This window comes from Leucoraja erinacea, chromosome 12, assembly GCF_028641065.1.
Source record: "Leucoraja erinacea ecotype New England chromosome 12, Leri_hhj_1, whole genome shotgun sequence".
NCBI lineage: Eukaryota > Metazoa > Chordata > Chondrichthyes > Rajiformes > Rajidae > Leucoraja > Leucoraja erinaceus.
The window spans coordinates 12631240-12657567 of NC_073388.1; the positions used below are offsets into that span (position 1 = coordinate 12631240).

Sequence of the window (26328 nt, forward strand, 5' to 3'; positions counted from 1 at the left end):
TTTATTGCGTGGTTATTATTTTTACTCATGTTTTATGTCTTTTAATTTATTGTTGTATTTCATATGTAATTTTTGCGCTTTATGTGAGCTGTTATGTTATGTTCTGTTATGTTGTCTGTTTTTGTGATGTCTTGTTTATTCTTCTGTACAGCACTTTGGTCAACATTGGTTGTCTTAAAGTGCTTAACAAATAAAGTTGGATTGGATTGGATTGGATTGGACTTGGTTTACTTGGTTGAGTGCTAATCCTGATGTTATAGCAGAAGTACTTTGTGGTTTAACAGTAATTCAATCATAACTTTCAATAGAAAGTAGGTTCAGTTCATTTCGCACCCGCTGACTGTGGATACAGCTAATTCAGCATTGGATTAGGCATGGGAATCATTGATGATTTGCCCATGTGACAAATGGTGAGACTATTTGTCACAAGCTCATTCCTGCCTTGCTGAGATTTGCTAAATCAGTGTAAATCAGGAGAATATATACTGTTATCTACAGTTAAGAATTGCCCTGTGCATTGCTTCTTCTTCCTTCGTGTCCATGTTTCAAATGTTGACATCGCTGTCATCGTTTGTCCTGAAAAGGACGCAAGCATCTGGCAACATTGGGAGCCATCACTTGTTGCAATAGATGATGGTGGTAGCAGAATTAGCTCGGGATACTTCCAGTTTCCAGCCCCACGACGTGGGCACTTCTGCTATGGGGCCTCTGCATTGCTGTCTCGCTGAGTTACTCCATCTTTTTATGTCTATCTTTGGGCTAAACAAGCATCTGCAGTTCCTTCTTACATAATCATTTCATGCGATGGCTTCATGAGAAACGATCGATGTTGCAGTTCTGCAAGGTGACAAAATAACTGGGCGAAACGCCACACAGGAAGCTGTCTTGCGGGAAAAGATTCAGAGTTCCTCAAATCAAGACAAATTTAAACTTGTTGACATCAAGTTGACACCTTTTTGAAGGCAATTGGAGTGGGCATTAAATGTCACTTTTTGCTGATGGCAGCAAAATGTCCTCATGCACACATGAATGATAGATTGATTGACACTTTATTGTCACGTGTATTTGGTACAATGAAATTCTGTGTTTGCATACAGTACAAGTATGCAAGACGTGCCATGTAAAGGCACTAACAAAGTTACAAAAGTATTCAATGTAGTCCCTTTTCGATTTCTCCCACCTCCCCCCACCCTAGTCCCTCATTGTTCACATAGAAACATAGAAAATAGTGCAGGAGTAGGCCATTCGGCCCTTCGAGCCTGCACCGCCATTCGATACGATTCACGGCAGCCCCTCTCCCCCCACCAATGCCAAGTCACTTGTTTTTCGCCCCCTCCCCCCCCCCCCCCCCCCAATGCTAGGTGCCCCTTTGTTCGCAGCGTCCCCCTCATGCCGGGTCCCTCCTTATGTCCGGGTTCATGCGGGCAATGGCGCTCTGATGGCCCTGCTCGCTCACCGACATTCCTTTCACACGCCAACGTCTCTGCAAATTACGATCAGTGAGTCAAAATGTGGCCTTCATTGCGAGATGATTTGGGTTTAGGAGCAAGGAGGTCCTACTGCAGTTGTATAGGGTGCTGGTGAGACCTCACCTGGAGTATTGTGTGCAATTTTGGTCTCCCAATTTGAGGAAATGAAATTATTGCTATTGAGGGATTGCAAAGTAGGTTCATCGGGTTAATTCCCGGGATGGCGGAACTGACATATGATGTAAGAATGGGTCGACTGGGCGTGTATTCACAGGAATTTGGAAGAATGAGAGTAGATCTTATAGAAACATATAAAATTCTTAAAAGACTTGACAGGCTAGATGCAGGAAAAATGTTCCCGATGTTGGGGGAGTCCAGAACCAGGGGTTCATTTAGGACTGAGGGGTTTGGCCATTTAGGACTGAGATGAGGAAAAACTTTTTCACCCGGAGAGTTGGGAATCTGTGGAATTCTCTGCCAATTCGCTGGATGTTTTCAAGAGGTAGTTAGATTTAGCTCCGGGCTATAGGAATCAAGGAATATGGGGAATAAGTAGGAACGGGGTACTGATATGGGAAGATCAGCGATGATCATTTTGAATGGCGGTGCTGACTCGAAGGGCTGAATGGCCTACTCCTGCACCTATTTTTCTATGTTTCTAAAAATAACACATTGAAACTCCACAGTAGATATTAAAAATTGAATAAAACCGCTGTCAAACATAATGACAGAATACAATATTATGATACCAATTGCAGAGATGATGAGTTTAACCTGGCATCATGATTAGCACAGGCATGGTGGGCCGAAGGGCTTTTCCCGTGCTGTACTGTTCTACAATGAATGATAGCTGAACCGTGAACTTTTACAACACCGGATGTTGCAATGCAAATTTAGTTTTGTAGAGGAACTTGGTCCTGCTGATCTGTGGGAAATGCAGATAGTTTTAAGTTCCATGTGCAGTTCAATGTGAAAATCACATATTTGAAGACAGCAAGGAAGGGCTCTTCTGATGGCTCAGTTGTTTTTGGAGGTCAGCAGCTGAATCAAATAGGGCAATTTCATTTCCTGTCTCTGCTGCGTTAAGAAGTCACATCCAGTCAGCAATAAAGGAGATATTTTTGGCCTTTGAAAGCTAAGGTCAAAGAAGAGATAATTTGTCAGTGATAACATTTTATTGAGAGACCCTTTGGAAATGATGAATTACAATTCAATCAGACATTCCCCATGATTGTATAACTTGCTGGCACTCACTGTTCAGTGTCATGCAAGTGTGGTGACTTCAGTTGAATATGTCAGGAATAAAGATTAAGTCTATTTATTTGTCTTGTGCACTTAATGTGAACCGGAATAGTGAAAGTTTCTTGCTGCAGCTTTACAAGCATGTTAGGTGCTACGAAAACAATAATAAATATACAACAAATTATAATTTCTGAGCAAACTAGAGCATGATGGTACAAAAATAAAAATACAAAAAGCAATTATAGGTCAATGGTACTTTATTGTCACATGTACTGGGTACAGTGAAATTCTTTTTTGCTTACAGTTCAGTAAAAATCTTACTAAACATAAGCACATGTTTATCTGTGTGGTCACTTTCAGGCAACTACACACCTTATCTCCTACGCCTCTCTGTTCCGCAACACTCCTCAGGGCCTTGATTTTCTGGGCCCAATATTAGTGCGCCTTGGATGTCACCACCTAGCTGTAGCACCTTCTTAATAAGCCTTTAAAAAAAAATAAAAATAGACTTTATTCAAGTAAATAAATATTTACAATACATGAACTGTGCAAAACAATGTGTCCAGCGTTCTCGGAGGTTGTACATACTTTCAATACTGTTTACCCAAATCACACAATTTTACCCCACTCCCATGCCACTCATATGGCCCCCTGGTGTTAACTTTCTTCCCTTATTTTGAGGGCGTCTCCACCACAACTTGCCTCACTTGTCCAGCAGCGGAAGGACCCTATACGGTCGACTTCCCCCACAGAGCCGCTGCAAAACAGTATTTCGCCATTTTCTGCTCCTAAATTAACTGGAAGTTCACCACGTGCCATTTCCAGCTCAGACTGTCACAGCAGAGACGGAAACCGCTGTCAAAACATGGAGGGGACAGGGGGGACAGAATGTCTTGGCGGCCGCGCGCGCATGCGCACACTCACACACACACGCGAGGCATCGGAAGCTTCAGCCGTGCGCCCTGTGAACGGTAATTAGCTCGGGATTCTTCCAGTTTCCAGCCCCGTGACATGGATGCTTCTACTACAGGGCCATTACCATTATAATGAGTCAATTACTGCAGATCTGTACCACAGATTTAAAGCTTGTAACGTGAGGGTGACCGTCCCCCACCTCTGAAAACATGGAGGGGACACGTTCCCCCCAGGCCCCCCCGGGTTTTCCGCCAATGTGTCACAGTAACATTGCATTGGGTCGTGATAATATCACTGGAACCTGAAATGGATATGTTAAAATAGACCACACTAGGTTTCTATTTGCTCAGCATTATTGTGAAAGTGTGAACTAGTACGCTTCTGTTGGATTCAGGCAGACGAAGTGACAAAGCTTTTTTAACTACTCATGCAAATTCCATTTGTTGACTAAGCTCAGATCACCCTCTTATGTTCAATGTCAAAGTTTGATATAAACTTTGGTTTACAAATACCCCAGTTGCTTCCTAATGTCATTAGCTAAATCAGAGAGAGCAGTTCCATTTCCTAGTTGTCAAATGTAAATCCAAATGACTGAATTGTTAAGATTCAGAAATATATATATATTTTAGGAAGTAAAAACAATTATTGTCTGGGATAAATTATTGATTGCAAGAAAATGTATGAATTTTAATTTTAATATTGTGAAGATGCAGGAAGAATACTTAAAAAGAACCATAGACAGGATTAAAATATTGACAGGACATACAAGTTACAACAGCATCATATTCTTAACTCATCTGGATATAATTCAAAAGGGATTGGCTGCAGCTAAAAAAGTACAGATTACAGAGTAGTTAATGCATCAACATAATACATTGTAAGGACTTTTCTTTGCACAAAACGTTTGTTCTATTAAAAGTAAGAAATATCTCTAATTAGACTGCGCCCAAATGTGAAAATTAACCAAACTAAAACCTTCTAATTAAAGGTTTGAACAGAATGGAGACTAAATTTAACAACTCAAATAGACAAACTTCAAATTTCTACATACAAAATTAATCGGAAAACCACTTCAAAATGAATTTAGTCCGAGAAATGTGTTTGAAACAGTGATTTAAAATATTAAAAATATCATACAGCCTGCTGGAGCTTCCAACAGATGCACAAGTTGTGCTTCAAATGCAACGCCACTCTTCTACTCCAAAGAGGAAATGTTTTGCTTGTGATAAGATCCATGTCTGGATTTGCAATTTAAAAGCTGGAAATCATACACTGGCACCTTTTAAATAATGACAATAACAGGAAACGTTCTGTTTAAAAATGGTAGCGCCTTTTGCATGACAGAGGTGTATTTGCAAGGGGTTTGGGGGTGACTGTTGTTCAGGATTCTCTGCCTTCCTGGCTAAAGCAGGATGTGTGGTAGTGCAGGTCTACAAGGCCACCAACAAAATTCTTGAAAAAAACTCAGTTTCTATTTAAATTGACAAAGCAAGTCCAGAGGTTATGCCAAACCGTCCATAAAAGTTGATATATATGCAATCTGATTGCTATAGTTTAGTTCAATTTAATTTACAATCAAGCCATCCTCAGTGTACAAATACAAGATAAAGAGAATAATGTAAAAAACGTTTAGTGCAAGATAAAGCCCAGTAAATATAACCATATAACCATATAACAATTACAGCACGGAAACAGGCCATCTCGGCCCTACTAGTCCGTGCCGAACAATTATTTTCCCCTAGTCCCACCCTGCCTGCACTCATACCATAATCCTCCATTCCCTTCTCATCCATATGCCTATCCAATTTATTTTTAAATTATACCAACGAACCTGCCTCCACCACTTCCACTGGGAGCTCATTCCACACCGCCACCACTCTCTGAGTAAAGAAGTTCCCCCTCACGTTACCCCTAAACTTCTGTCCCTTAATTCTGAAGTCATGTCCTCTTGTTTGAATCTTCCCTATTCTCAAAGGGAAAAGCTTGTCCACATCAACTGTTTATCCCTCTCATCATTTTAAAGACCTCTATCAAGTCCCCCCTTAACCTTCTGCGCTCCAGAGAATAAAGACCTAACTTATTCAACCTTTCTCTGTAACTTAATTGTTGAAACCCAGGCAACATTCTAGTAAATCTCCTCTGTACTCTCTCTATTTTGTTGACATCCTTCCTATAATTGGGAGACCAAAATTGTACACCATACTCTAGATTTTGTCTCACCAATGCCTTGTACAATTTTAACATTACATCCCAGCTTCTATACTCAATGCTCTGATTTATAAAGGCTAGCATACCAAAAGCTTTCTTTACCACCCTATCTATATGAGATTCCACCTTCAAGGAACTATGCACGGTTATTCCCAGATCCCTCTGTTCAACTGCATTCTTCAATTCCCTACCATTTACCATGTACGTCCTATTTTGATTTGTCCTGCCAAGGTGTAGCACCTCACATTTATCAGCATTAAACTCCATCTGCCATCTTTCAGCCCATTCTTCCAAATGGCCTAAATCACTCTGTAGACTTTGGAAATCCTCTTCATTATCCACAACACCCCCTACCTTGGTATCATCTGCATACTTACTAATCCAATTTACCACACCTTCATCCAGATTATTGATGTACATGACAAACTACAAAGGACCTAACACAGATCCCTGAGGCACCCCACTAGTCACCTGCCTCCAACCCAACAAACAGCCATCCACCATTACCCTCTGGCGTCTCCCATTCTGCCACTGTTGAATCCATCTTGCTACTCCTGCATTCATACCCAACAGTTGAACCTTCTTAACCAACCTTCCATGAGGAACCTTGTCAAAGGCCTTACTAAAGTCCATATAGACAACATCCACTGCTTTACCCTCATCAATTTCCCTAGTAACCTCTTCAAAAAATTCAAGAAGATTAGTCAAACATGACCTTCCAGGCACAAATCCATGTTGACTGTTCCTAATCAGGCCCTGTTTATCCAGATGCTTATATATTATCTCTAAGTATCTTTTCCATTAATTTGCCCACCACTGAAGTCAAATTAACAGGTCTATAATTGCTAGGTTTACTCTTAGAACCCTTTTTAAACAATGGAACAACATGCACAGTACGCCAATCCTCGGGGACTATTCCCGTTTCTAATGACGTTTCTAATCAGTAAAGTCCAATCCAAGATAATCCGAGGGTCTCAAATGATGTCGATAGTAGCTCAGGACTGCTCACTAGTTGTTTGGGTTTAAAAGTTTCTAAGTCTCTAAGTTTGGGTTTAAAACAAGTTATTGTAGAAGAAAAGGAAAGACTGGACTCAAGACGTGCCAGTTCAGGACAACCCAGTTGCTACCAAATGTGATGCAAAGAGTTGAAACATGTGCAACAAAGTTGCAAGAAGTCAGGTGATTATTGGCTATTACAGGTCACAAGAAAGATCAGAGGACTACTGGAAATAATGTGGATTATAAAAAGGAGGGAAGCAATTTAATTCTACCCATATTATTCTTGCATGCCTGTTAATGAGCCATTTAAAACAGTTTGATGACATTGCTGCAACACTGCAAGAAAAAACATTTACTACATATGTGTCAATGAATCAGGTGCTGACAAATGTAAACAGGTATTGACACCTGAGAGAGAGATTACAGACTAAAGAGAAGGTTGGGATGAACTCTTAGTAACGTGCTCAGGCCAGCTGCTCGTCCTAAAAATGTAAGCAAGAAGCAAAAATCAGCTGATGATATGAATCTTAAATGAAAATAGAAAATGCTGAAAATACTCAGCAGGTCAGGCAACTTCTGGAGAGAGGGTTAATGCTTCAGGTCGATTACATCCAGTTTTTAAACCACAGAGAACTGGGAAGTGTGGTCAGAACAAAGGGAAGTGTCTTTGTGAACAAAGCAGTAGGTGGCGTCAGCAGAGAGAGACTGAAGAAAGATTGGTCATTGAAGGTATTCTCTCTGTACAGTATTAACTTCGATTCCTGAAATTGTCAGAAATGCTACATTAGGTCATTTTTAAAGAACGGTCATGTTGCCATAATGCCAATGATATTCAACCCTTGGATGACTGTCCCACTGCTGTTAGTAGCATAATATGTGGTGGCTCAGATGCCAATCCAACTGGTAGAAAGCAAATCTGGCAGGGTAAATACAGGCAGATTAATGAGTTGGGGCAACAGAGGTTTATTTAATCATTATAAACCCTGCAAGAATTGCTGCTGTTGACATAAGGCGGTGCGACTCACCTGTTGCAGCGGCCCCTACAGCCTGTCTGTCTTTTAATTTTTTTATTTTTTGTCTAGTTAAATGTAGTTGGTGTTTTTTTAATAGTGTTTTTAAATGTGTATATGTGGGGGGCAGGGGGAAACTTTAAAATCTCTTCCCTGTCCGGGAGACCCAACCTTTTCCCTGTCGGGTCTCCGTTGTCGTTGGGGCCTAGCACCGTGGAGCGGCCTCCAACCTGAACGACCCGGGGGCTCGGGAGATTGCGTAGCTGCGGACTACTCACCATGGTGGGGCTGGCCGGCCTCGGAGCGTGGGGAGCAGTGGTGACTCGCTGCTGCGACTCGACTCCTGGGGCTCGGAGGCTCAAGCAACGCAGCCGCAGGTCCGGTGGACTGGGACATCGGGAGCTCGCGGGTCCGGGGGGGGGAGACCGCTTCCCGGAGCTCCCACAACGCGACTTCTCCAGCCCGTGTCGCGGGGTTGGAACGACCCGGAGCGGGGCCATACATCGCCCGGCGCAGCTTCATGGCCGCGGGACATTCCAGCGCCCGCTGGGGGCTCCAACATTGTGACATTTAGACCGGGAACGGGGCCGTAAATCGCCTGGCAAGGCCTAAAATGGCCGTGGGACTTACCATCGTCCACCACATCGGGAGAGAAATGGAGAACAGGGGAGAGAAAAGACTTTGCCTTCCACCACAGTGGGTTCACTGTGATGGATGTTTGTGTGAATTAAATTGTGTGTATGTCTGTAGGAAATTGTCTTTGTATGGCTGTGGAAATGGAATTTCGTTTGAGCCTCACTGAGGCTCAAATGACAATAAATTGTATTGTATTGTATTGTATAAGAAAAAGTTCATTCAAGTCAAGTCAAATCACATCTTATCTTATCTATATTACTAAATCTCTGTTCTTGACCGCTTTTGGCCGTTTGTGCTGCGATTTCTGAGAGAACGCCGCCACCTACGGCTGTCATTTTTGCTCACCTCGCTCAGAGCCCCACTCCGCCGTATGTGTGCCGAGGATATTTCCCGTCGATGAAAAATGACAGAGATATTAATGTTTTTACAAAATTCACCATTCTCTCTGCTGCCCCTGCTGGAGGGAGGGGGAGGGACTATAAAACCAGGAAGTGGTGTGCCTCAATTAGTCTCTGCAAGATGGAGCTCTGTAAATTAGTCTCTGTCACTCTGAGCTCTGTAAATTAGTCTCTGTCACTCTGAGCTCTGTAAATTAGTCTCTGTCACTCTGAATGACACTGAACAAATGTCTACATCACTGTGAGTACCCTTAATGTGGTTTGAAAATGAATATATGGTTAGTTTGAAGTAAAAAAGCACTGCCTGCAAATGGTTGTTTGGGTTTGGGTTGAAGTAAAAAGGCACTATCTCACTCTCCCCACCTCTCTCTCTTTCTCTCTCTCCCCCTGTGTCTCAAGTCAAGTCAAGTCAAGTTTATTTGTCACATACACATACGAGATGTGCAGTGAAATGAAAGTGGAGTGAAAAGGAAATCTGAAAGTCTCCCCTCTCCCCTCTCTCCCTCTCTCTCTCCCCCCCCCCTCCCCCCCCCCTCCTCCCCCTCCCACTTCCTCCCCCCCTCTCCTTCCCCCCCTCTCCTCCCTCCCCTCCTCTCCCCCCACTCTCCCTCCTCTCCTCCCCCTCTCCTCTCTCTCTCCCCCCCCCCTCTCCTCTCCGCCTCCACCCCTCTCTCTCCCCTCTTTTTCTCTCCTCTCCTCCCCCACGTCCCTCCCCTAAACCCCCTCCCCCCTCCACACCACACACCCCCTTCTACCCCCTCTCCCTCCACCCTCCCTCCCTCTCCCCCTCCCCTCCCCTCTCCTCCCCCTCTCAGCACACCCTCCCCTCCCCCTCCCCCCCCTCTCTCTCTCCTCCCTCCACCCCTTCCCCACCCTCCCTCCCCTAAAACCCCCTCCCCTCCACACCCCCTACCCTCTTCTCTCCCCCCCCTCCCTCCCCCTCCCCCTGCCCCCCCACCTCACCCCCCCTCTCCACCACACCACCCCCTCACTCTCCCCCCTCCCTCTTCACTCTCACCCTCTCTCTCTCCTCCTCCCCCACCTTACCCACCCCTCCCTCTTCTCCTCCTCTCCACCCCCCCATCCCTCTTGCGCTCTCTCTGTGTGTGTCTCTCTCTCTGTCCCTGTCTCTCTGCCCCTTCTCTCTCGGCCATCACTCTCTACCCCCTCCCCCCCCCCTCTAGATGTGACTGCAAGTTGGGGGCTATGCGTCAGTAGATAGGGTGGTTATGGGGTAAAAGGAGCAAATTAATAATATTAATATAAATATCAAGGGGGGTAATTAGCGTGAGTGCGGGGTGGGGGTGGGGATAATTAGTGTGTGAGACGCTGCATGCCGCCTCCCCCCCCCACAACCGCACGTTGGGGGAACATACCCAACGGGTCTGCACTTGGTCTAGTTTATTTATATAGCACATTTAAGAAACAACTCTTGTTGGCCAGAGTGCTTTACATTGGTATAAGAATAGTTATCTTTCAGTTATCTTTTTGTATTGTTCTGTTCACCACCCAGTACAATGGAGCAGAGATGGTTCAGTACATGCGGTGCCTAGCTATCATAATCATAATAATCATATTTTATTAGCCATGTTTTGCAACATACGGGGAATTTGATTTGCCATACGCTCATAGCAATAAAAAGCAACAAGACACACAAAATACATTTTAACATAAACATATAATCATATAACAATTACAGCACAGAAACAGGCCATCTCGGCCTTTCATGTCTGTGCCGAACACTTATTTTCCCCTAGTCCCATCTACCTGCATATCCACCACAGTGACTCCTCCACATTCCTCACTGTGATGTAAGGTGAAAAAAAGTTACATCTCTTTTTATGCCCCCCAAAATACAATTTGTAATAACAACTTACATTCATAGAATGCCTTACCAGTAAAACAAATTAAAGGTACTTCACTGCAGTGCCATTCTGAGCAATATTAGAATAATGATCAACTGTTGATCTAAGAAGGAATTTTCAGATGCCTCTTGAAAAATAATTATAAGAGAAGAAGCAGATGGTGGTATTTAGAGGGAAGCATGTATAGAGTGGATATGGAGAGGATGGTTCCACAAGCAGGAGAGTCCAGAACCAGAGGCCATAGCCTCAGAATAAAAGAATGTACCTTTAGGAAGGACTTTAGGAGGAATTTCTTTAGTCAGATGGCCTAACTCAATGAAACACCAGTGAAACGAGGTGTCCATTTGATAACCCCAATGATATACTTGTATCTACACGATCAGTTTTTTTTAACATGCTTGTGAACATGTAGGTAGCTGATTATTGCACATGGAGTTAGTTATTGTCCTCAGCATAAGTTTGAGTAATCGTTTAGATAGTATGTTGGCTTTGGGCTTGGTTTTCTTGGTTGCGCTAACCCTGGTGTTATAGCACAAGTACTTTGTATTTTAAATATAATTTGGTAGAAATCAAAGACCATGACATTAGTGCCGTGAATAACTTGGCTGGTGGGCTTAAGTCTCTGCAATTGAGTGTAAGGGCCCAAGGAACACAATATTGAGTCATGAGCCTTGTTATAACAAACTATTACTAATGTTATTTTGATGCATTGACTTTGCTGTTGACTGTGGCAGTTCAGCAGACCAGTGCAATCTCAGGACATGAGGAAGACACTCCTGTGTTGCATGGATTTCTCAAGAATGCCCCATATTAGGGTTTAGTCAGACTGAGGTTCTATGAGGTGCTGGTGTGGCCACATTTGGAGTGGATGTGGAGGATGTTTCCACTAGTGGGAGAGTCTAAGACTAGAGATCATAGCCTTAGAATTAAAGGACTCTCTTTTAGGAAGGAGATAAGGAGACATTTCTATAGTCAGAAGGTGGTGAATCTGTGGAATTATTTGGCAAAATGTCTGCGGAGGCCGTCAATGGATATTTTAAATCAGAGATAGATAGATTCTTGATTAGTACGGGTGTCAGGGGTTATGGAGAGAAGGCTGGGGAATTGTGTTGAGAGGAAAAGATAGTTCAGCCATGATTGAATGGCGTAAATTGATGGGCCAAATGGCCCAATTCTGCTCCTAAAACTTATGAATTTATGCATTATAAAATTTGGGCCTTGGGTGAATGATTGAGTAATGCAAATTGGGGATTGCTTGAGAAGAAACATGGATATATCAAAAGACCCAATGTCCCAGTTTGCAGAGAGTATTATAGCTCCAGCCAGGCCTCAGACATCATGGCAGCTGGACATTCAGTTAAGTCCACTGCAGTGATTTAATCTCCAACACCTGAATGAGTATTTGCATATCAGATGAAAAATAATTTTCTTGCACTCGATTCCAAATTAGAAAACAAACCGTTCTCTGTATTCAATTTTCATGGAAATCAGTTTGCAATTCTAAAAGTATGGTCCAGTTTATAGTCTTGGTGCCATGGTGATTATATGCAGTTCCGGTCACAACAACCCAAACAATGTAATTCTCCACTTTCACAACACAAGAAACTTGCTTTGACTCAGTTAACCCACAAGGTAGAATTAAGTCAGTAATCTGACACAGACTCTGGGTCCTCACCTGCATCTGAAACCAGATGAGATTATAGTAAAGGCTTTTATACAACCGTGCCATGAATTGTTAACAATGCCAACAATGGTTGTGACCACCTTGGGTTGGAGTAATGACTATTTAGTTTAGTTTACTTTAGAGATATAGTGCAGAAAAAGGTCCACCAGATCCATGGCGACCAGCGATTTCTGTACACTAACACTATCCTACACACACTAGGGGTAAGTCACAAATATACCAAGCCATTTAGCCTACAAACCTGTACGTCTTTGGGGTGTAGAATAAAACCGGAACTCACGGAGAAAACCCATGCAGGGAGAGAATGTACAAACTCTGTGCAGACAGCACCCGTAGTCAGAATTGAACCCAGGTTTCTGCCATCGTGCTGACACTTATTTTGGCAATACTCGTGAAAAGCCTATTTACTAATTTCCATATCCTAACCCTATTTGTAAAGAATACATAAAGAACTTGCAGTGTTTCGACACAATGTCCTCCGGATGTGCTGAGGTACTTTGCACCCAATTAAATGCTTTTGAATTAAATGACCATTGATACATGGCCAAACCTGGCAGTATCTGCACAAAACAATTGACTAATAATAGAGGTGAAATAGTATTCAGTTTTGTAACCGCTTTACTGGCAAATGGTGTTCTGGCACCTCTGTTAATGTGGATAAAATTCGAGAGAACACTTGAAATCACCCCCCACCCACCCAAATGTGATGCCTCTTGTTTGAATCTTCCCTATTCTCAAAGGGAAAAGCTTGTCCACATCAACTCTGTCTATCCCTCTCATCATTTTAAAGACCTCTATCAGGTCCCCCCTTAACCTTCTGCGCTCCAGAGAATAAAGAAGGGTGGGTGGCTGATCTCGATCTCATTGGGACTTGGGACTTCCGCTCAGTTAATTTGGGTCTCATTGGGACTTATTCTGCTCTGAGTGGGACTTCCACAGCTAATCAGTGGGTTGAATTTGCCCCCCACCCCCGGAACAAGCCCGACTATGGGGCAGTGTCTCAACACCCTCCCACCTCCCAGGCCATGACCTCTGTGGGTCCAGTAAAATGGATAATATGGCAAGGTTCAGTAGCCAAGGGTGCCGGGAAATCAGTGGTGGACCTGAATTTTTGGGCAGGTTCAAATATTAGCCACATTATTGGAGGAAGCACCCTTCGCTTTTCAACAGCACTTTTCACCTGAGAGCCAAACAAGATCTAAGTTTGATATTTCATCTGCAGAGTAGAACATCCAATAATTATAATGCCAAATGCAGAGCCTGAGACTCGATTAGGTTGGACGCTGGTCCAAGTTGCCGAGAGTATTTTACACTCTTGTACTTAAGTATGATTGTGCTTACAGTAAACTTTTACTGAATTGTGTGAAAAAAAAAGAATTTCACTGTATATGTTCACTGTACATGTGACAATAAACTTCCATTGAACCTATTGTGTGTTGCCCCGATCTTTGATGTGGGGCTTAAAACCATTTCTTCTTATAGAATGGAGACTGCAACCTGGGTCAAAATGAAAGTTGAAAACTTTGACCTTACTGAAATACATTTTTCTATCTATGGTATAATTTCCGTTATTTTATTGAAAAGCTACAAACACATTGAATTAAAGGAGATAGAGACAAAAACCTGGATTAACTCAGCGGGACTGGCAGCATCTCCGGAGAGAAGGAATGGGTGATGTTTCAGATCATGACCCTTCTTCAGACCTGGAGTCCTGATTTTAATCTCAAGGAATCATATTTGGGCCAAGTAATTTTGACCTTACAAAAGAACAGCAGAAATAGTGGTTGCATATTATTTGTCTTATTGCACCATTCAACATCATGGCTGGTTTCACCTTGGATTCAATTCCACTTTCCTTCCTGATCCCATTACCATAGTCTAATGCTCCATCTACAGTTTGGAAATACAGCGTGGAAACAGGCCCTCAGCCCATTGAGTCCACGATGATCATCGATCACCGGTTAACACTATTTTATCTTATCGCACTTTCTCTCCCATACCGTATCCATAGAGGCGAAATTACAGAGGAGTGTTGAGGAGTGTTTACCCAACGCCGAAGTTCCAGCTTTCCGGCAAAGAAGGCCTGAAAACATCGGACTGGCTGCGGAGGCCACAAATAGGCCCCGACCCCTGGTGTTTCACAGAGGAAGAGGACTGAACCTTTTGATGCCTTTCCCCACAGTGGAGAATTTTGATTCTGTTGTGGGGGGGACGTTTTTGTTGAATTCTATAATGTGTTGTGTCATTTTTCTGATTTTTAATTTTTCTATGGATGTACGGAAACTTTATTATTTCTTTTATTATTTATTTTATGTAAAACACTTTGGTTTTAACGCGAGTTGATTTAAACTTGCTATATAAATAAAATTTACTTACTACTTTCAAAGACACGTCTTTGGGATGTAGGAAACCCCTGTGGTCACAGGAGGAACATTCAAACTCCACAAGAGATTATTTAACTTTTCTTTTGTTTATAATATTATCTATTGAGTACAAACCTGTTGGTCATAAGTCATAAGAGCAGAATTAGGCCATTTGGCCCATCTGGTCTACTATGTCATTCAATCATGGCTAATCTCCCTTTTCCATTCTGTTGCCTTCCCTCTGTAACATTTGACACCCTTACTAATCAAGAACCTGTCAATCTCTGCTTTAAAAATACCCAATGACTTTGCCTCCACAGCCGCCTGTGGCAATGAATTCCACAGAGTAACCACCCTCTGACTAAAGACATTCCTCCTCATCTCCTTTTATTCTGAGGCAGTGCCCTCTGGTCCCCAACCCTCATTCAAACGCTCTCGCTGTAAATAATAATTTTACTCTTCTGTTCCAGTGCATATGACAATAAAACACTCTTGAAATAATCTTTAAACAGATTATTTTGCAATCCTGTTCAATACTAGTCGGTCCAACTCACCCACAGTGGCCAACATGTCCCAGCTACACTAGTCTCACCGGCCTGCTTTTTGTCCATATCCCTACAAACCCGTCTATCCATGTACCTGTCTAACTGCTTCTTAAATGTTGGGATAGTTCCTGCCTCAACTACCTCTGGCAGCTTATTCCATACACTCACCACCCTTTGTGTGAAAAAGTCACCCCTCAAATTCCTATTAAATCTTTTCCCCTTCATCTTAAACCGATGTCCTCTGGGCTTTGATTCACTTACTCTGGGCAACAGACTCTATGCATCTACCCGATCGATTCCTCACTAAATTTCTAAAGTGAGTATACCCACTAAATATTACAAAGTGTTTGAGCTATGCATTTAGATGATGTCTCAAATGGTCCCCTGCATATTAACAGTTGGCTGATTGAGCCTCAAAAGTGCGAGTGAGACTTGATTTTGGTCAGTTTCTGTCATTTCCGACAGTTTACACATTCTTTTGGACAAATAACGATCCCGGGGAAAGACCTGCTAGACACAGAGTTTCTGCCTCAGACTGGGCCCAAACATTTGGGAACAATAAATGTATCCTTTTAGCTGCATAGATAAAATTATTAGTCGTACCTCGAGGATATTGTACATCTACTTCTTAAAAATACTTTAGCCTTCCCTTAAATGTGTTGATTGGCCTAGATGAATCATACTTTCACACTCTCCTGTTTACTTAAAGAATATTTAGTTTACAGAGAAACCCAAGTTATTCTTTGATTGTTCACCAGTAAGAGAAATGATCGCGGCTACTCGGTATTGCTACCAGCAGCGCCTGTTGCAACAGCGAGGCGGGGTCTGTTTCTCCATTGCTTAAAATGTGAACGTTTTCCTGGGTGTGGTGTCACATTCAGACATTCACGTTCCGTTAGCAGGAAGTTGGACTTGTGCTTCATGCTAAATTTAAGTAGCGACCGTTCTCAGCGTGTGGTTTAACGCCGCTCCAGGTCCCTTTTTCCCAACTGTCTGCTGCGTCCGAGAACGTGTAATTGATCCGGTTTGTGGTGATTTTGCATTCGGCAGAGCGGCGAGCAGCCGATGGGCGGAGCGAACATCTGGCTTTAAGCAACAACCAAAAAAAAGCGGCGATTTGTAGAAAAGAGGAAAAAAAAATAAGTCTCGGTTGGACCTGGCCTGGGAGTACATTAATACAAAATGCCCAAAACGGTAAGAAGGCAACCATTTGTATAGACGTGACATGGGTGTGCGCTGCCTTGCGTATGGTTGAATGTTAGTTTGGCTAAAGTGAGCGCTATCGGAGTGTAATCTTTATGGAGGCTTTGCATTTGTGAGCTTAGATCTTTGCTATTTTATTGCAAGTTTCTTCTCTTGTTCTTCTCCCCCCCCCCCCCCCCCCCTTTCCCGCTCCCCTCCTCCCCCCTTCTTCTCTCCCCCCATTCTCGCTCCACCTCTCTCTGCTCTGCTCTATCCCCTCTCTGCTCTCTCCCTCTCCATTTCTCTCCCTCTCCCTCTCTCCTCTACTCTCCCTCTCTCCTCTACTCTCCCTCTCTCCTCATTCTCCCTCACACCTCCATTCTCCCCACTTTTCTTTCTCTACCCCCTCGCCCCTTCTCGCTCTCTTTCTCCCTCTCTCTTATTCTACCTCTCCTTTGCTCTCCCTCCCTTTTTCTCTCTCCCCTCCCCTCCCTCCTCTGCTCTCCCACCCTTTCTCACTCGCACAGACCTTTTTCCGCCGCCGTTATTAACTGTGAAGGCTGGTGTATTTGGCCGAGAGGCAGCGATACGGGCCGGGCATCGGGCCGCTGTATTTGGCCGTGAGGCAACGATGCGGGCCGGGTTTCGGGCCGTCCTCCCTCTCTCCCTCCCTCCGTCCCTCCCTCCGCTGTGTCCGCGGCGAGACCGCGATGGGCAGCGCTGCCGTGCAGTGGCGGGAAGCGGCCGAGCGTGCTATTCCTTCTCAAGCTCGTTCTACACTCTCCCTCCTTCTACCAATTCGACTGGCACGACTTGTAACAGCCCTCATTCTTTTTTTTGTTTTAAGTTTGCATTGAGTCGAGCTAATTTTACATTTGTGGTGATTAGTGCAAGTTTTTAACTGCAGTTTCCTTTTGCTTTGGGAAGTGTATTACTATTTTAACAAAGCTCTTAATTCTACACTTTGGCCGTTGTCCAACTTATAACGGAACTCGAATGACTCAAAGCTTCCTGCAATGCGTCATGTACGGGATTCTTTCCTAACAGTAGTCTGGTGGGTAATGGAAGAACCTTATTTGGCATTCGGACTACTCTTGAGCTCTGGGGTCACAGACTCGGGACAATGGGTCTGTTTTATCTGAGTCTAACTTTGGTATAATCATTCTCCCCACCCTTGGCCACTCGCGTTTACTCGAGTCCCCGCTTCATTGCAACAGGGCAGTTTCTTGTGATCCACCCATTCTCCCTCACTTCAACTTTTTGGTTAATATTGGCAACGTGTACTACTTATGAACTGTTTCCGACTAAATAAGGTGAAGTTCGACAAGTTAATTTGAAGTGATGTAACTTACTAAGTTAGGTTGTGTCCCTGTTTTAATTATAGATCCGCGCGATCACCATGCTTTCATTGGAGTGCCAATTAAAAGTGCAATATCAAAAGGAAATTTTAAAAAAAAAACTGCTACTTTAACGATTGTAAATTAACAAAGTGGCTTTATGTATTTTTCAGTTGGCATATCTATCTTTTGGCTCCATAACTTTAACTCTGATGATAGAAGGGAAATGTTGCTAACATTTTAACACATGTCGCAACAAAGTTGCAGTTCTCTTAAGAACTGGTTGTTGGCATCAACTATAAATACTCGTCTGCCCGAGAATGTGCTTACCATTTCCATCACTACCTGTCTCCCTGTCAGGAAATGTAGCACTCTCCTCGTCCCCACCCCGCCGACTCATTTGTTTAAAAGTTGATGGGCCTCTTCCGTATCCTTCCCGAAGGTGCTGATTCATGGTCGAAATAGTTCTGCAGAAAGTGGCGGCTCCCTCGCCCAAGCAGCAAGACTTGTGTAAATCTCTCATTTGAGTGTGGATAACTGAAGCTAGTTGGTAGCCAAATGTAGCATCCTAAACGGCTGGGCAACAGGCCAGTTGAGCACTTTTCCATGAATCTTTGTGATTGTCATTGAAGTTTACTGTTTTGATTAATTAGTCCTCCCTCCACCACCTCCAGTTTAAATTCCATTTGGAATTTTTTGGAGGACCAAGAAACCAAGACACTACTCTTCAGATTGATTCTTTAATATTGTTCCAAAGGTTGACATGGCATTGTTTTTGCTACATTAAAAAATATATTAATTAGATGAGTCCAGGACTGAGGAAGGTTTGAATTGCATTGTACATAGTATGACTATGAGGGGCAATCTTTTTGTCTTTTGCAATGGGGAATACAGGTACAGGAAATGGTAGTGGGTGACAGGACATTGACTGCAGACTTGTCATTTGGCTTTTATCTGTCATCTTGAGGTTTTTCCAAACACTTTTAGGATACATTGGTTATTTTAAAACATGCTTTGCAAATGGAGGTCCTATTTCATGATTGGATGATATCCACCACCTTTTGCTTTGCAAAATTGGAATTCTCTCCCACCAACATGTTGGACGGATTCCATGTTCAGCAATGAGTGGCAAATTCTTTCTTTACTTTCAGTGACACACCCAAAGTACAAACTGGAAAGTTGCTGACTACTGTGATAACAGTAATCTTGAAGCTCGGTGGCCCTATTTTCAGTTCTTTCCCAAATACCTCTGTTCCAAGAACTGCCGATAGTTTTCCAGAACCACATACAGGTATCACCATGCCATTCTGTGCCCTGTTTTCAGTCAACACTCTTGAAAATGGCAGCTTGTCAGTCAGTCATTTTACACAAGCTAATGCTACACACTTGTTGCACCAGAGCAGATTTCCATCATTTCTTCTCAGCAGGCTCTTAAACCATGAGGTGAGGAAATACAAATTAGTTCTGGGAGTGGTATAAATCATATGTCTGCTAAAAAAAGACCTTGTGAGTAGGGGGCGGTACTGCTATTTCCTCCCAATTCCTGGTTGCTTAGATAGATGCAAAATGCTGGAGTAATTCAGCGGGACAGGCAGCATCTCTAGATAGAATAAATGTGTGAAGTTTTGGGTCGAGACCCTTCTTCAGATTGAGAGTCCGAGGAGAGGGTGGCACAGAGATAAGGAAGTGTAAGGTGTGAAAACTAGACATCAAAGGGGATGATGGTCAAGGAAAATGTAGAGTAGACCATTGTTAGCTAGGAGAAGGTGAGAATGAAGCAAACAGGGTAAAATTAAACCAGTGGGACAGTCAGATTGGGTGCAGAAGTGGGGGGGGGGGGGGGGGTGGCGAGAGGGAGAGCATGGATTACTTGAAGTTAGAGAAGTCAATATTCATACAGCGCTGGGGTGAAAATCTGTGGTGACAAGCTGCCCATGTGAAATCAGAAGTGCTGTTCCTCCAATTTGTGCTAGGCCTCACTCTACCAATGGAGGAGGCCCAGGACAGAAAGATCAGGGTGGGAATGGGATGGAGAGTTAAGCAACCAGGAGATCAGGTAGGTTTAGGTGGGCTGGGTGGCAGTGTTTGCTCAGGCCAGTTTGGTGCTCCTGTTTTAGCTGATCTCACTCGGCACAAATAGGTTGAGTCTGTGTGCTTCATTTCTGTTACATTTCTATTGATTGGGGTAGTGGAATTAATACTAAGACTTTTAATATCTTGCAGACCTATAGCTAGGTAGACAAAAGTGCTGGAGAAACTCAGCGGGTGCAGTAGCATCCATGGAGCAAAGGAAATGGGCAACGTTTCAGGCCGAACCCCTTCCAAAAGGGTTTCTGCTGCACCCGCTGAGTTTCTCCAGCACTTTTGTCCACCTTCGATATTCCAGCAGTTCCTTCTTAAAGACCTATAGCAAGCCTGACATCCTAGAGTCTCCCATATCATCACTAGCCATTATCACAAAGTAGTTGATATCCTTTGTAAACAGCTGAGTGATGCATAATCTGCATTCTGTTTTTTTTATATATACAGGCGAGGCAAAGTTAGTAGATAGATTCCCAGCAAACTGTAGACACTGGAACGCTATAGTACCAGTTTATCACCAGCTTCTAATTTTGCACCTGAAATGTGGAAAGGTATCATCCGAGTGGGATATTGGCATAAGATTATCGTTTGAGGTAGTTGCATTCTCGAGTGGCCTTAAAACTGCTTGCTCAGGTCCTTGAATGCTTGGAGTATTTATTCTGAAATAAATTATTATTTAACAACTACTGGAATCTCTCAACGGGTCAGGCTGAAGAAACCAATTCAATTTTTAACCAAAATTAACATTTCTAGTTTAAGACTTTGATTAGAAATGGCATTTGTTTTGAATTACTTGTGATAGCTTGCCTGCATCACGTATAGAATTTACATGTGGTACTAGCGTTAGGGCAGCACGGTGGCACAGAGGTAGAGTTGCTGCCTTACAGCGCCAGAGACCCGGGTTCGAACCTGACTACAGGTACATGTCTGTACAGAGTTTATAGGTTCTCCCCGTCACCTTCTCCCCAGGTTTTCTCCCACACTCAGGTTTGTAGATTAATTGGCTTGGTATAATTGTAAAATCTCCCTAGTGTGTGGGATAGTGTAAATGTGCGGGGATCACTGGTTGGTGCAAACTCAGCGGGCTGATGGGGCCTGTTTCTGCAGTGTATCCCTAAACTAAAAATACTGGAAGGTACTATTTTTTTTTTGTCATCGTATTTTGTTTGAAAATTAGTTGGATGCATTGAATAATCAGTCTGAAGAAGGGTTTCGGCCCAAAACGTTGCCTATTTCCTTTGCTCCATAGATGCTGCTGCACCCGCTGAGTTTCTCCAGCATTTTTGTCTACCTTCCTGCACATTTTCCAGCATCTGCAGTTCCTTCTTAAACGCATTGAATAATTAGTTGGATGCTGTCTTTTTTTTGCTCCCATTTTACTTTCTCCACCTTGGTGTTAATCAAGGGTAAATGTCAATTTGTTGATGTAGTCCTCCTGTTATTATCTATGCTAACCCAGCTTGAGTTATCAGATGTTTATTTAGAGTAGGAATTCCTGGCATAGTTCTGGCATTTTACTGATTTTGGCCTCATCTGCTAAACCGGCTGTCAATTAAATGCGTAACGCTAATCCTGAGGTTGTCCAGTTCGGAGGATCTGGTGGAATGTAACTCAACTGTACAATGTATTACTTGAACACAAATGAAAGATCAATGAAGTTTTTGTTGTGTCACTTGATATGGTGAGGCTTGGTTAGAATCCATGTGACTTTATTGCGAGATTGCGGGATTAAAGATTGCTGCAGGTGCTCTGTGCGGTTTACCGATAAAATTAGGGAATAAATTGCTGTTAACTTTAGATAGCATCCACAAACTAAAGTATTTGTCAATAAGGATGTGAAAAAGGGTTCTGTCACCTATTCCCTTTTCTCCAGAGATGCTGCCTGACCCACTGTTACTGTTACTCCAACATTTTGTGTCTTGTCTTTGGTATAAACCAGCATCTGCAGATCACTTCTACACCCCTTCTCTGTTTCACTGTGATAGCTCCTCAAGATATGCCTACTTTGAAGAAGTTCTCATCTTCTCTGAGTTCTGCAACACCCTCCCTCACTGCTCCCCCTCTGTGAATCCTACTGCAGCAATCTGAAGAAGGCTTCTGACCCAAAATGTCAACTATTCCCTTTTCTCTAGAGATACCTGACCTGCTGAGTTTCTCCAGCATTTTGTGTCTATCTGTGGTATCTATCAGCATCTGCAGTTCCTTCCGACACACTGAGGGATCTGTCATCTGATATTGAAGATTTATAACCCTTCAATAAATTTAGGGTTTATAATGGTCTTAGTTTTGACCTAAACCTTTGTGTTAAAGCTCTCTGCCTGATGTTGTGGTTCAATGCTACCCTCGATTTTAATGAATTGTACTCGTACGCTACTGAAGATAGACACACAATGCAGGAGTAACTCAGCGGGCCAGGCAGTATCACTGGAGAGAAGGAATGGGTGACATTTCGGGTCGAGACTTCTTCAGACCAAACTCGAAATATCGCAACCCTAAATGCCACCGATTCCTTCTTTCCAGGGATGTCCTGCTGACTTTCTCCAGCATTTTGTGTCTATGTTCAGTGTAAACCAGCATCTGCAGTTCCTTCCTACCCATAACACTACTCTGTGCAGACCCACTTTAAATTACACTAATTTCAAATAGCCCTTGCTTTCCCTCTCTCTGCATCCCCTCTCCCTTCCCAGTTCTCCCACCAGTCTCACTCTCTCCGACTACATTCTCTCTCTGTCCCGCCCACTCCCCTGACATCAGTCTGAAGAAGGATCTCGACCCAAAACGTCACTCATTCCTTCGCTCCAGATATGCTGCCTGTCCAGCTGAGTTACTCCAGCATTTTGTGTCTACCTTCACTTTAGATTATAATGCAAATCCCAGTCAAGTCGAATGGATAATTTGAATTGGTTTAGACAATAGACAATAGGTGCAGGAGTAGGCCTTTTGGCCCTTTGAGCCAGCACTGACATTCACTGTGATCATGGCTGATCATCCCCAATCAATACTCCGTTCCTGCCTTCTCCCCACATCCCCTGACTCCACTATTTTTAAGACCCCTATCTAGCTCTCTCTTGAAAGCATCCAGAGAACCTGCCTCCACTGCCCTCTGAGGCAGAGAATTCCACAGACTCACAACTCTCTGTGAGAAAAAATGTTTCCTCGTCTCCGTTCTAAATGGCTTACTCCGTATTCTTAAACTGTGGCCCCTGGTTCTGGACTCCCCCAACATCGGGAACATGTTTCCTGCCTCTAGTGTGTCCAAGCCCTTAACAATCTTGTATGTTTCCATGAGATATCCTCTCATCCTTCTAAACTCCCGAGTGTACAAGCCCAGCTGCTCCATTCTCTCATTGTGGCACTGGACAGCACTATTTTGTGGCACTGGACAGCAGCCAAACAATGTTGACTTTTGCTGACTATACTTTTCTATTTTTCAGTTAAGATGCTAGACCACATCACACACCAATTTCCTTCCTACAATGTCTCTTATTGAGTGATTATATTTGAGAAATTACATTTGAATTGTTGGCTTGCATTTGCTTTCCCTACTCTTCTGTGTACTTCATGAAAATTTGTAGCCATGACACTTCAGCTAATGTACAACCAGACATGCAATCATCCATGATGCTCCATTCTCAACACCGACCAATCTTTGGCAATATTTGTGCCGGTGGCCAATTTTATTACATTTGAACCAAACCATTGTTGGAATATTATTCTTCTGGTTGTGCATTTTACTAAAGACCTACAAGCAATGCCAATTAAAATGATTCATTATAGTCGTTCAGTTTATATTATTTAAAAAAAAATTAAAAATGAAAAAATGCTCCTATCATTTATGGACACATTTAAGTTGATCCAACTAATCAAAGGTTGTGATAAAAACATCATTGAGTTAACGTTGACATATGATGGGTTTTAACCTTTGAGATTGTTCTTTATAAAATTCCTTTACTCAATTATTACTAATATTGCTGAGCATGTTTCGTCTATGTTTACTTGTATGCGCTTGGAATCCTCAAGGCTAACTAATTAAGTAACTTAATTTGAAACTTCCAAAAGCCTCCTTAACAATTCAATTTCTTGTCTGGTGTAATTTGTCTGCAGATGTATTTACTTAAGCTGTTATTTAATGGAGTGGCAGGGCAGCTAACTTGAACATATTTTTCATTTCCTTGCCATATGAAAAGCACCCATTCAACTAACCGAGTCTCTGCAAGTTTACAAAGGAATCCCAGCTGCCCCATAAATGTTCCGACAATTTGTTCTCCCTATTTTCCCATCCCACCTACACTCAAATTTACAGTGGTCAATAGATTTGCAAGCCTTGATGTGGGTGGGAATTGACGTGATCGCAAGGAGAAATTCCACAAAGAGAGAACCGGACATCACAATAAAACCCAGTTTGCTGGAGCTGTAAGGTTGAGAGCGAGGCCCCATAACTGTGCCACCCACATCTGAGCATCCTTTGTACCTGGTATCCAAAGCAGACTTGCAAGTAAAACTAAGGTTGGCAAAATTATAGCAGCTTTGTGTTAGGCATCCAAAATTATAATAGAGTTCATCAACTGTAGAATTATTATTTATTTTTTTCAAAGTATGTATGTGGTAGTAGTCTTAATTTTGAGGAATGTGAATATTAAGACATGCATGTCAGGGCCCATTTTTTTTTCATCCTTCTACTCCAATGACAGACTGCTTTTAATTTTTTTTTTCTCTTGCCTTTTAAAATATATAATTTGAGAGAGGTTATGCTTTGCCTAACCATGCACATTAGAGTACAATGTTTACATGTCTACTTTGCTGTTGTAAGAAAGATTTTAATTGTTCCGTTTCAGGACATATGACAATAAAACACTCCTGACTCTCGAATTCAGTCTGCTATTCCTTGCTATCCCATGTGAGACCAGCACGTGCTGGATTAAGTAGTCCTGGGATCTTGAGTCAAAAATTCTTCAGAATGACAGGCTTGATTACAGGGTTCCATTTCATTTGAGTTCTGGGTAGATTTTCATATTGTGGCCAGTTGGATGGCCGCCAAGAATGAAGGAGGGGACCCTCATTTAGAAGAATGAAGGGGGGGGGGGGGGCATTGAATCATACAGAATAGTGAAAGGCTTGGATTGAGAGGATATGAAAGGATGTTTCCAATAGTGGGAGAGTCTAGGACTAGAGGTCATAGCCTCAGAATTAAAGGACGTTATATTAGGAAGGAGGTGAGGAGAAATTTATTTATTCAGAAGTGGTGAATCTGTGGAATTCTTTGCCACAGAAGGCTGTGGCGGCCAAGTCGGTGGATATTATTAGGCAGAGATAAATAGATTCTTGATTAGTACGGGTATCAGAGGTTATGGGGAGAAGTCAGGAGAATGGGATTAGGAGGGAGAGGTGGATCAGCCATGATTGAATAGACTTGATGGGCCGAATGGTCTAATTATACTCGTATTCCTTATGCCCTTAGGACGTGGGGGGGATGGGGGGACTGCGGAAAACAAAGGGGGACTCAGGAGGTGGGGAGCGGGGCTGCTGCCACGTGCGACGGCGACAGTAGATGGGTTTCTTTGGTGGACTCTTTGCAGCTTTGTCGGCGCCAAAATGTGGTGACACTTTTGAACTGCCTAGGTGAAGTCTGCTGTATGATTTTACTGGGTTGTATGCAAAACAAAGCATCTCACTGTACCCAGGTACATGTGATAATAAAGTATCATTAAAGAATATGAAACCATTTTAAATTGGGTATGGTAGCTGAATAACATGGGAGGAAAGGGGGAGAGAAATTTATTAACAAATTCGATACTTTGCTTCTAAAGGAGGAAAATATTTAAATACTGGAATTTTTTTTAATGACAATATCAATGAACTGCAGAAAACAGATTTGATTGCTGGTCGCGTCTTTTTATTTAAAATCTCCGAGCTTGAAATCCTGTGCAAATAAGGTGATTGAAAACCTTTTGTGAGGTTCATGTTGAGACCAATTTAAGGTCTGTTTTAAAGCTTGAGAGATTTTCATGAAAGTCAGTATTTTGACGTTCCTGTCAAGTGACTTCAATTCTGGGTTTCTTTTGAGAGCTAAAGATTTTAAAACGGTATTTCCATTAATTGTGAACGAGAATGAAACTGAACTGATGTAAGGTTTAGGATGCAATGGAGCAGTTTTTAACAACTCTTGTTTTATTACCTTTTATCTTCTCCATCGTTAGAAATCAATATCACAAGGTAAGAGATTTAAAAAATAATAATAATAATAATAATATCTCGTAACATCTGAGAGTCCAATGTCCATGCAGCCTGACTTGGATTTAGGTGCTTTCAGAGTTGGGTTCTCCCCTTCGTTTCTCAGTAGACTTTAGCTTGTACATAATTTTACCAAACATTTGAACTCTTCCTCATTTCAAT

The 26328-nt window shown here is 42.7% G+C and overlaps 1 protein-coding gene and 1 long non-coding RNA gene across 2 annotated transcripts in view; one reads left to right on the forward strand and one right to left on the reverse strand.

The window, feature by feature from the left end:
* Positions 1 to 2886: 2886 nt before the first annotated feature.
* Positions 2887 to 18676, reverse strand: LOC129702062 (uncharacterized). Its single transcript, XR_008724312.1, has 3 exons — positions 17046 to 18676; positions 14799 to 14924; positions 2887 to 3196 (listed from the first exon to the last, which is right to left on the reverse strand). It is a non-coding gene; the product is annotated as an uncharacterized LOC129702062 (long non-coding RNA).
* msna (moesin a) overlaps positions 16223 to 26328 on the forward strand; it is a 92356-nt gene continuing 82250 nt past the window's right edge. Inside the window, exon 1 of the mRNA XM_055643594.1 lies at positions 16223 to 16528. Within this exon, the coding sequence (XP_055499569.1) occupies positions 16517 to 16528 (12 nt within the window). The 5' untranslated portion in view covers positions 16223 to 16516. The remainder of the gene's footprint in view (positions 16529 to 26328) is intronic.